Source organism: Sminthopsis crassicaudata, chromosome 1, assembly GCF_048593235.1.
Source record: "Sminthopsis crassicaudata isolate SCR6 chromosome 1, ASM4859323v1, whole genome shotgun sequence".
Taxonomy (NCBI): Eukaryota; Metazoa; Chordata; class Mammalia; order Dasyuromorphia; family Dasyuridae; genus Sminthopsis; species Sminthopsis crassicaudata.
Genome location: NC_133617.1, coordinates 396,980,825 through 396,991,806, shown reverse-complemented (window position 1 = coordinate 396,991,806; position 10,982 = coordinate 396,980,825). Strand labels below are relative to the sequence as shown.

Below are 10,982 nucleotides of genomic sequence, written 5' to 3'. Positions count from 1 at the left end.
GGAAAAAGACAAAAGACCTTGCTTTGAACTCTAGCTCCGAAACCTGTTATCTGGGTTAATCCAGAGGCTCAGTTTTCTTATCTGTGAAGTGGATCATTTACCTTACAAGACTATCCCTAAGGGCATGCATGGGTGGTTCCCCAGGCAATCTCTAAATTTAACCCTCAAGGCCTACTCTATTCCCTTTTTTGCTAGGGCCTGCTAGCGTCCTTGGCTGTAGGGCAGTCTAGGTGAACTTGGGGAAGTTCCTTGAAAGATAATGTTGTGATGTGTATTTAAGATTGGGAAAAAGAGAAAAATGCAGAGGGAGAGAAGCATGAGCAGAAGACCTTCCCAGAGCCGGAGGCGTGGGGACAAAGCTGATACTCCAAAATGTCCCTTGATTTCAAGATAGGACTTCTCAGGCTGGGATTATTCTCTCCTTATTTTAACTGCACACTTGTAGAGACCCTTTATCCTTGTATATTATTTTATGATTTAAACTCATCAGTGTGACTTCTCCAATTATTATGTAACACAATAACTTTTTTTTTCTTACAAAGGAATATTTACTTTCAAAAATATAGTCACAAATTACAAATTTCCCCAATTTTGGGGAGGCGATTCTCCTCCTCTCCTTCATCACCTCAGTGTCTGGGGAGGGGAAGAGGATTAGGTTCATAGTTTAGTTCATTTGGAGCAGATCCAAGTCCAGTGGATTCATCTCCAGTTCCCCTTCAGATGTGAGTCTCAGGTACCCTGATTTCTCAGGGTTAACATATTAGACAGTTGGCTGCACCACCTCATCTGCAAATCCTGGTTCCAGGGTCACTAAGGCTCAAACTCTTGGGCCTCTGGAGATCATCTTCAATACCTAAAACTAAGGACAAACTACCTAGGACAGAAATAAACATCACCAAATATCTTACTTTGAGTTAGGCAAAAGAGGAGGAGCAAAGAAAGGATGCTTTTGTTCTTTCCCTGTTTTGGTTTATGGCAACTACACTGAATATAGGAGATAAAAAAATACTGCCTAAAAATTGGGGGGAAAGAGGGGGAAAGGCTCACTCTCACCAATATAAAGATGTAGACAACTAATTGAAGGGAGTTACCCCTACCCACGTGGTAGGGGACAAAGAGAGCTTCATCTTAGGCAAACTGGGGATGTTGGAACTGGATGCCAAGAGAAATCCAGGTTAAATTTTTTTTTTTTTATTTCTTGTTTTAAATATATTTGCGTGCGATCTGTGATTGTCTTTGTGTACCAAACATTTGGTGGGAGTAGAACTAAACTAGCTAAGATTAAATTGTTACTATTTCCAATCTGGAGTAACTAAGAAAAGAAGCTTTTGTTCTGAAGCTTCTAAAAGCTTCATAATCCTTTATGTGAATATCTGATGTGTAAAAGAAAAATATAATTTTAGCCCAATACCCCTCTTGAAGATAGGAGAGTGAAAGAGGTATTGTCTACCTATTATCATCCTACTTTCCACAAAGAAAATAAATCTGGAATAGGTCATTTTAGATTGTATCTACCTAAAAAATTCTGATTACAATTCAGTTGTTGTTTTTTTTATTACCTAGTTCAACCTGCTGCGCTGGTAAATAATCCAAAGGGTACCCAAACACCAATAAAGAATTGAAAGGGCACTAATGTATAAGATATACACTCCCAGTTTCTGACCCCAGAATTGCTTTATTTCCTTGATGAAATTCTCAGCTAAGATTGTCTTTAGCTGTACTTGTTTGGGAGACTCTAAGGATCAGTGCCTTTTTAGACAAACATTTTTGGTTTTCTTTTTGTGCCATGTCACAATCTCTGAAACTCCTGCCAGCCTCAGGGGATGGGTCTTCCCCTCTGTCTGCAAGGACTTACTCTCTTGTCAGATATTCAAGGAAGTCTGTGACTGATTCTAATAGTCAGTGAAAACTTTGATGGATCTCTTAAGTTTGGACATTCCCAAGAAGGAGGGGGAGAGGGGGAGGAAGAGAGAGCAGAGAGATACACATAAATAAAAATAGAGAGGAAAAGAAACATGGAGAAAGAAGGAAGGAGGAAGAGAAAGGAAAAAAAGAGGGAGAATAAAAAAAGGAGAGACAGAAAGAAAGAGAGAAGGGGAAGGAGGAAGGGAGAGAGGGAAAGGGCTAACAAGAGAGAGAGAGGGAGAGAGATAAAAAGGAAGAGAAAGAGGGTATAGGGGAGAGAGAGGGAAAAGAGAAAGGGAAGGGAGGAAAGGAAGAGAGAGAGAGAGAGAGAGAGAGAGAGAGAGAGAGAGAGAGAGAGAGAGAGAGAGAGAGAGAGAGAGAGAGAGAGAGAGAGAAAAGAGAAAGGGAAGGGAGGAAAGGAAGAGAGGGAGAGAGGGAGAGAAAAGAAAGAAAATGAGAGACTATCCAGAGGATAGATTAAGGGACAGGACATAAATGATGATCTAACACAGGAGGCTGAGGAGTAATCTAAGAAGAAAGCAATGTCATGAAAACTCGGAGAGGAAGAGGGCATTCAGAAAAGTCTCTTGGGTGACCGAGTTTTGCCTAGGTATGAGAGAAGTATGAGTCAGAGATATGTGATAAGCCTTATAAAGGTTCTGCATCTTTCAGGAGACAGATTCCCTGCTGGGGTGTCAGGGAGTTCTTGAAGAATCTAGGATGACTTTAAGGCAAATGACTTGAGAGAAAATATTTGCCAGCTCATAGCTTTAGGGTAATTGTGCATTAATGGCTCTACTAAGAATTTCCTATTAAATTACATTTTGAAATTTTTTCCACATGGGATGATGTAGTGAGATGGCATTATTAAGATTTGATACTTGAGAGTTAAATTAGGTATGAATAAAGCAGAAAAATGGGGAGTAGGGGAATATATCTATCTTTTCTTTGGTTGGGAGAATGTCTCCTTGTGAATCAGGCCTAGATTTTATAGCTATTTTACGGAATCAACATGCTGCCAAATTTGATCTGAGAAAATTTCAGGGTTTCTCTTTCATGTAAGAGGACTTTTGAGTTTAAGTCCTCTTGTATTGGGCAGTATCCTTACTCTAACCACAAACTGACTCTTCTGGCAGAACTCCTAAGGCTTGGCCTTCAAAATGAGTTAATTTCAATTTCAGACTGATTCCAAAACTTAATTTCAAACTAAACCCCCATTTTTGGTATAATACCTAATTCTGGGATAAGATTTAATTTTGAATTCTGAGCATCTTGAATTTCTTCCCCCTGTTCAGAATAAGGACAAATCTTAACCCCAGACTGATTCTTAATTTTGGCCAAAGAGTGACCTTTTAACTCAAAATAATTTCTTTGTTTTGATCACAAGCAGATTTAATCTTCCTAATATATTAAACTAATAATCTAATTTCTAACCTCTACTCCTGGCCTTCAATTGACTCCCTAAATTGGCCACAGATGAATCTCCTAATCCCAGGTTAACACTGACCCATTTGTCTTGGCCACAGATGAATCTTCTTAGGTCCAAGTTTATCCACTTCATCTGGTTCCTGGATTGAATCCTTAATCCCCACTATAGACCCATATTAATCTATTAAGCCTTCAGAGTTATAATGAGGTGACCACATATTGAGCTTTGACCACAATCCCACAGTGACTAACTGGTCCTAAACCTAGTTTGACCTCCTCTTTCAAATTGACTCAACCCCAATACAGAGAAATATCTACTCTTTGTTACAGACTCAACATCCAACCTTATTTATATACTCACTATTCATCCGTGAAATAGGCAACATCCTGAATGAGCTACAGATTCCTAACCCTGACTCCAGACACCACACAATAATGTTCAAATTTCATATTTTTTTTTCTGTTTTATCTACCTCATCTATTTTCTCTTCCCACACATTTTCCTTCTCACAAACCATGTATTTCCTTTACCTACAAATACCCATATATCCTTCAACTTCCATCATCTTCTTGTATACCCCTGCCTTCATCTTCCAGGAGTTTTTCAGCATTTTCATTCAAAAGGCCCTCTTTTTGATCTATCTTGTGGGATCTTTTCCTTACCTAGGCATGCTTGGGAAACCAGTTGTTCTTAGGAGAGCAGGGGGGGGGGAACAACCCTGGGGACAGCTATTTGGAAATGAGGGGAAAGGGATGAGAAACAAGGTCACAAGGGCAGGGAGTGCAAGCCTTGATCAGCTGGGGATGGATGAAGTGGCCTATCTGGACCATTCCTTCCTGCTTCAGACTTGAATGGGTTTTTTATTCCAGAGGGTAGAGTGAGGGACAGGATGGGGCACTCAGTTCTTAAATTGGGGCAAGGCCTAGGAAACTAGTTTGGTTTCTGGAAATGAAGTTTTCATTTGTCAACTGTACTCTTTAAAGGGTGAACTCTTGATTATGATTTCCGAGGCTTAAATCCAAAGAGATGAATTATTGGAAACATTATTAGCAAGAAAAAAATCCAACAACCTTTATTGTAACAGTCAATCCTTATTAAACAGATCGGGAAACAAATAGAACTACACAAGAACGGACAATCTTCCTGATAACATCTCAACTCCCAGTATTTAGAATTCTTTCTCCTTGGCCACGGGGCTGAAAATCTTCAAATACCTTTTAAAGATCTTTTCAATGGAGCAAGCAAGGTCTTTGCTCAAGTGCCCAGCTCTGGGGAACATGCCCATTCCAGCTCTTAAATCGGATCATGGAGTATTCTTAAACAGTATTCATGAGGAGTGGTCTCAGGAAGATCAGATTAGTGCAGTAGGAGATGGAGAAGGAGGAAGACAGGGAGGACATCAGTTGGAAACTGAGTGGAACTTTTGGACATAATTATACTTTTGATCCAGTCAGTGTGGAAACTGACATTGGTATAGACACCAGGAAATCTGGGATCACCACAACCTATCCCCCAGCTCACAATTCCTGCTTGGTACCAGGTCTCATTGACTTCACATACTAAAGGTCCCCCGGAGTCACCCTGAAAAAATACACATGCAGTCAGTTTGGTAAGAGAGTGGCTAGAACCTTATGGGTTAGGGCTCAGAGGTAAAGGGTGATAGGGGATTCTTGAATCCAAATGAGAGAACTGAAGAGGAAGCAAAGAATATCAATCTCCATTATGGGTCCCAGCTGGCTACTTTACCCGACAAGAATCCTTATTTTCGAATAGAGATCCAGCACAAAACATGTCATCAAATATTATAGGTGCTTGTAAAAGAGGCTTTCCCATATGGTAGTATTTGTCACAGGTCCTTTGATCAATGAGGGGTATTTGTACCTCTTGTAAGGGCCATGGTATCCGCAATGCTAGGGATTCAGGAAAGAAAAAAAGGTTATATCTGGAGTTAACAACAAAGAACAGTTGAATATAGTAGGTATAAAGATGGCCTGTTCTGGGAAAACTGGGAAAAAAATTAGAAAAAAACCTTGAGATTTGGATGTTCATTGGAGGGTAATGTGACTAATTCAAAATACTAAACAAACTAACCTTCATTTAGATGTAGGGCTAAGAAAAAAAAAATATATATAATGTATATTTCCCTCCTTTGAACTGTGTTGTTTCTTCAGAATTGCTGGGTATTCACAGCACTTCCAATCAAAGAGTGAAGATAGAGGTTAAAACTCTTAGGGCTTTCACTTGGTCTTTTAGGCTACTTCTAAGGCATGAAATCATTCTTCTAACAAATCCATTTTCTTACATTCCCATTCAAGTTCTCTTCTGAAATGCTGTTCAATGCAGTTTTTCTCCCATCTGAAATGTTCTTCCCCCCACTGAAATTCTGTCTGTCCTTTGGCCAGATCCATCCATCCACTCCTCCCTAGGAGTCTGTCCTGCCTGCCTTTGCTCACAAGATTTCTTCTTATAGTTCTCCCTCAGGACAACACCCTGGGCAATTACCATATATTGCTTGCTATTGCTATTTAAAATTTTCACTTGCTTGAGTCTTGGCTCCCCCAGCCAGACTGTGATTTTCCCGAGGTCAGAAACTATCTCTTCCATATTTTTATGGTTCCCCTTTAAACCCCTGCAGTTCTACCCTAGAACCTTGCAAACTATTGGAGATTTAATACAATTAGTGGAATAACAAAATAACATGTTCCATTTGTACTTAAAGGGCACTGGAAATGTATCCCATTCCCCTTTTTATCCATTCATCAAAAGCCTCCCAATTCCCTTCCAGATTCTTTATTTGTAACCTTAGTTTCAACTGCTACCTAGCCTTAATTACTAAATGGGTGTTGCTTCAGTCAAATTGAGATTTGTTGAAGACCTTAAAAAGGCCAAGGTCTCCCACTGCATCCAGGGCCATGTCCAGTTGTCCTGGTCACTGGACCCAAATGGCTCTGGAGGAGAAACTGAGGCAGGTGACCTTGCACAGCCTCCCTCACTGAAATCATTACTTCATGTCACCTCCCTCACGTCATGGTCCTCTCTGAGAACGAAGGACAAATAACAACCCGTAGAAAAAGAACTGAGCTTTCTCTTGAGTTTGCTGGTAACTCAAAAATTCTCTGGGCTGGAAGTAGTTTAACTATGAAAATCTGTTCTTCCGTTTACTGATGGAGTTTGGGGCATTGAGAAGAAGACTGGGATTAGGGTTAAGAAGTCCATTCTATCTTCAGCTTTTGACATTTGCTAGTTTTGGAAGCCTGGGTGTTTAGTTGTTTTCAGTCATGTCTGGTTGTTCATGATCCCTTTTGGGGATTTTTTTGGCAGAGATTCTGCAGTGGTTTATTGTTTCCTTCTCCAGATCATTCTACAGTTGAGGAAACTGAGGCAAACAGGGTTAAGTGACTTGACCACAGTCACACAGCTAATAAATATTTGAAATTGGTTTTCAATTTAGGTCTTCCTAACTCAGTTTGCTCATCTGTAAAATTAGGATGATCTTACTTGTCTTATCTACCTACTGCAGCTTCTAAAGAGATGAGGCTGCAAAACTGTAACGTTGTACAAGCGTGGGGTATCATTATGTTAGGAATGGGAGGAAATGGAATAAATTAAGCATATCACCAAAGGGCCAAAGAAAGCAAAACAAAAAGTTGGTTGAATAATAAATTAAAATCAGGATTTCCTTCATAGAGGGTACAAAGTGGATGGTCTGTCTCGGGAAAGAGATACGTTGCCTCTATTGTAGATGGGGGCTAGATGCAATTGTCACCCAGTAAAATTATCTTTGCAACCATCCTCACGTCTATCTTCTCTTATTTCTCCCCAGCCTGTTGCCCAGCACATGGTCACATTCTCAAAGAACATCATGGAAGGTGGGATGCAGATGGGCTGGATGGTCTCCTTGAAATGAACTGGTGAATTCAGCTTTGCCAAGGCGATGTCCTTGGGTGGGCTACCAAAGTATTTGGGGTGAAGGATTACTTTTTCCACAGAATAACGTCTGTGATGATGGAAGGTAAATAGTGATGGTAGGAGAGTAGTTGAGCCTGCAAAAACTGTCCAATGTCTAATTTTTCTTTTCCTAAAGGGGGAAAAGGAGAGAGAATAGATATCATGATGGCCCCAGGGCCACTGGATCTTGGGTACATAAACTCTGAGAATTAGCAACTAGAAAGGGATTTAGAGATAATTTATCTGCGTCTCTGATCATGGGTCTTGGAGGTACCTCTAATCACTGATGCACTGGGGATTGCCATAGCTATGAGTTATGGTAAATTCTGGGGGCAGGGCCCTTTTAGTGTAAGAGGGCTGCTCCTGGCTTTGGCAGAGCTGCAGTTATTTGAGGGCTCTTTAGTAGGTCCTCAGTCCGAATTTCTTACCCACACACTGCCATGGTACCTAAAACTGCCCCCAGTACACAGGCACACATGCAGAATAAGGGTTCCATGCTGCATTCACTAGCTGAGCAGCTTGGGCGTGTGATTTAACTTTCAGGCCCTCAGTTTCCTCCTTAGTGACACGAGGGGCTCGGATTAAGGTAACCTGTGAGGTCCCAGCTCAGGATCTGTATTTGTGATCTTATGGTCCGTTTTGGGGGCCTGAAAGACTTTGTGTCTTCGGATCCTGTCACGGAGCCTTAACTGAATACTTACTTACCAGATGCACTCGCTGCTCCCTTTGGGGGGTGGGGGAGTATGGAAAGATGGAGGGAGGTTCAGGGACCGTAGCTCTCTGAGGGATTAGTGGGCAGCTACCTGAGCGCGGGGGATTATGGGAATTTGGAATGGGACACGTGTGGGAAGGTTCGAGGACTCCAAAGACACTTCTTTTTCTCTTTTTTAAGGACAGTCCTTTTGCCACCACAGCATTTAAAACGTTTTTCTTAAAGGTATATTCCTTATTCCTCAGTTGACTATTTTTCAAATCTTCCAGACCCTGTTACCTATGGGGTGCAGACTGGGGGCTGAGGGGTTGGGGGCAGGGAAAGCGAGCGGTCCGTGTGGAGCCCGCCCCGGCCCCTCGCCCGGCCCTCCCTGTCACCTGGCGCTCTCTCCATTGTCCCTCTCCAGCCCCTGCCCATCCCTGGCCCCTGGGGGGGAGGGGGACTCACTTTTCGAAGCAATGAGCAGCGGTTATCACCCACTTTGAATGGATGAGGCTGCCCCCACACAAGTGGAGGTACTTGTACTGTAGGCTGACCTGCCATGGCCACCGGGTTATGCTGCCTGTCTGGCCTCCGGTGATTCGCGCCGGCTCCCGGGGCTGCCCGCAGCCTTGGAAGAGCGGTAAGGGAGATGGGGGATTCAGACATCCCGACCAGCCCCCTCCCCCACCGCCTCCCTCGTCCCCCCCCCCCCCAGCGCCCGCTCTCGCACCTGTGCCCCCCCCCACAACTCTTGTGCTGGAGCCGCCGGCCCCCCCCCATCTCATTTGGGGGTCCAGGACTTCCATCTTATCTTTCTTTAATTTCAATTCCCGGAGCCCTGGGGGGAGGAGGGAGGCTCAGGAGACGGGGAGGAGGGCCTAGGGGTGCCCCGCTCCGCCGCGGCCTGGGCCCCGTCCTCACCTGGGTACTCCTGCGCCCCCAGCAGCAGGGGCAGCAGGAGCGTGGGGCTGACCCAGCCCATGGCCGCCTTGCCTGCGTCCGCGCCGCGCCGCGCTCACGCGGAGGCCTCCCCTCCCTCCCGCCGCTGGCTGGTGGGCCCCCCCCAGGCCTGGCGCCCCCTAGAAGCGGCCTTTGGAGTCTCTCTCGCAGAGCGGACCGAGAAGTTCTTGTACTGGGAGAGCTCCAAGACCCGGAGGTAGTGTTGCTGGCCCCACACAGGCCTTCTTCAGGACGCGGGCCAGGCATGGAAGCTCGGGAGAGGATGCCGGCGACACCCCTCCCCCACAGCCGGGCCCTCGCTTCTCTCCGACCCGTGCGGTTGTGCCCGTGGGAGACCCCGGGCTCTGGCGCTCGGGCAGCCCCGGGTCTTTAGGAGTCCCAGCGAAAAGCGGACCTGGTGTCTGTTCTGAGACCTCTGACGCTGTAGGACGGGTAAAATGCATCCAGAGGCGGCCTGACCCTGGGGCAGAAGCTTCTCTCATTCCGGGCCGTCAGCGAGGCATCCGTCTTCCCGCCCTGAAAATGGGCCCCTAAGTCTGGGGAACTTCCTCTGAAGCGGGAGACAAGGGACATATCGTCCTGGAAGCGCTGGAATAGGGTGTAGAAAAAGGCTGGTTGTAATTAAAAATTATACACTTATTAGCAGCAACAAAAGAACCAATCAAATAATGTATTAAACAAGAGGCGAACTCTTCTCCCAACGCTTAGCCTTTCACAAGACAGGACCCAGCAAATCAGTCTTTTTGTACTTCTGAGGGTCATCTGTTCTGGAAGTCATGGCCATTCTGGGCTTTTTTTTTTTTTTTTTTTTTTTTTGAGCTCTCCTGTTTTTTATGATCAAAAGGGACATAAATTATATAGTAAAGAGGTAGTTATATAAAGGGAAAATCATAAACAGCGTTTTAAATAAAGTGAATTTGGGATTGTAGAAAGAAACAGTAATCAAAGGATCATAGATTTAGCACTAAAAAGGACCTCAGAGGTCATGTTCAAGGCCTTTATTCTAATGATGGGGAACAGAGACTCAGATTGGTTAAGTGACTCGCCCAAATCATTTAACATTTAATACACTCGTATTATACAGGTTCAAATTTGAGCCCAGATGCTCAGACTTCAAGTCCTGAATGTTGGAAGCCCAAAGATGATGCTTTGAGTTCATCTCATGATCACATCAAAGGTGAACTTTCCCTAAATTGGGACGGTTTGCCTCCAGAACCAATGCTCTGTGTATTATACCAGTGCTCATTATTCTCTCTTACAATCAGCAGTAAGGGGAAGTTACACCCTTCACCTACCTGGGCAATAGCCGTTGCAAGTTTGAATGTCGCTGATGTAAGAAATCTCTCGTCCTCTCCCCTTGCCTCATCTCATATCAAAATTTGCTGCTCTCCAACTTTTACCCTTTGCACATACTTGTTGGGAAACGGCGAACTGCCTCGGATGGATGGATTATATCTGTGTGATATCAAGCCAGTTATTATCTTTGGGACTCAGTGAGATTAAATGAGATACATCTAAGGTGCCTTCCCTTTAAATCTATAATCCTATTATTCTCTTGGTCAAGTTATATGAATTACAATATTCCATTTCATTGATAAACCACAATTTGTTTTTGGACACTAAAGTTGCTTCCAGATCTTAGAATCTATATTAGCTAAATTAATTCGTCTAATCTTTTAACAGTTAATTTTTGTTGTTTTTTGTTTTTGGTAACACTTCCAAGGTTTCATCTCCAAAATGGAATTAGGTTGAAGGTAATGATTATCTGTGTTACTTTTACTATAAAGTGCTTTCTCTTCAAAAAAATAGCAAATAGGGGCAGCTAGGTGGCGCAGTGGACAGAGCACCAGCCCTGAAGTCAGGAGGACCTAGTTCAAATCTGGCCTTGGACACTTGATACTTACTATGAGACCCTGGGCAAGTCACAAGTCACGTAACCCCAATTGTCTCAGGAAAAAAAAGACAAAAAATAGCAAATATATGAATAATGAACAAGTGTACCTATTTCTCCACAACGCTACTATTGTTGAATTCCATTACCTTTAG

At 43.5% G+C, this 10,982-nt stretch overlaps 1 protein-coding gene across 1 annotated transcript; it reads right to left on the bottom strand.

Moving 5' to 3' along the window:
* Positions 1–4,191: 4,191 nt before the first annotated feature.
* On the bottom strand, positions 4,192–9,562 carry LOC141549872 (testisin-like). The gene is made up of 5 exons (XM_074279873.1): positions 8,898–9,562; positions 8,442–8,604; positions 7,132–7,412; positions 5,081–5,244; positions 4,192–4,915 (listed from the first exon to the last, which is right to left on the bottom strand). Exons 1-5 carry the CDS (start codon positions 8,956–8,958, stop codon positions 4,691–4,693), a joined length of 894 nt encoding a protein of 297 aa, XP_074135974.1. The 5' UTR covers positions 8,959–9,562; the 3' UTR covers positions 4,192–4,690.
* Between the last annotated feature and the right edge of the window lie 1,420 nt (positions 9,563–10,982).

What these genes read in the sequence shown, in the direction of transcription:
- LOC141549872 (XM_074279873.1), bottom strand. Translation starts at nt 8,958, where the DNA reads ATGGGCTGGGTCAGCCCCACGCTCCTGCTGCCCCTGCTGCTGGGGGCG. An exon ending in GGGGGCGCAGGAGTACCCAG is followed by an intron (nt 8,605 to 8,897) that starts GTGAGGACGGGG and finishes CGCTCTTCCAAG; the next exon opens with GCTGCGGGCAGCCCCGGGAG. An exon ending in GCTGCTCATTGCTTCGAAAA is followed by an intron (nt 7,413 to 8,441) that starts GTGAGTCCCCCT and finishes TTCCCCCTTTAG; the next exon opens with GAAAAGAAAAATTAGACATT.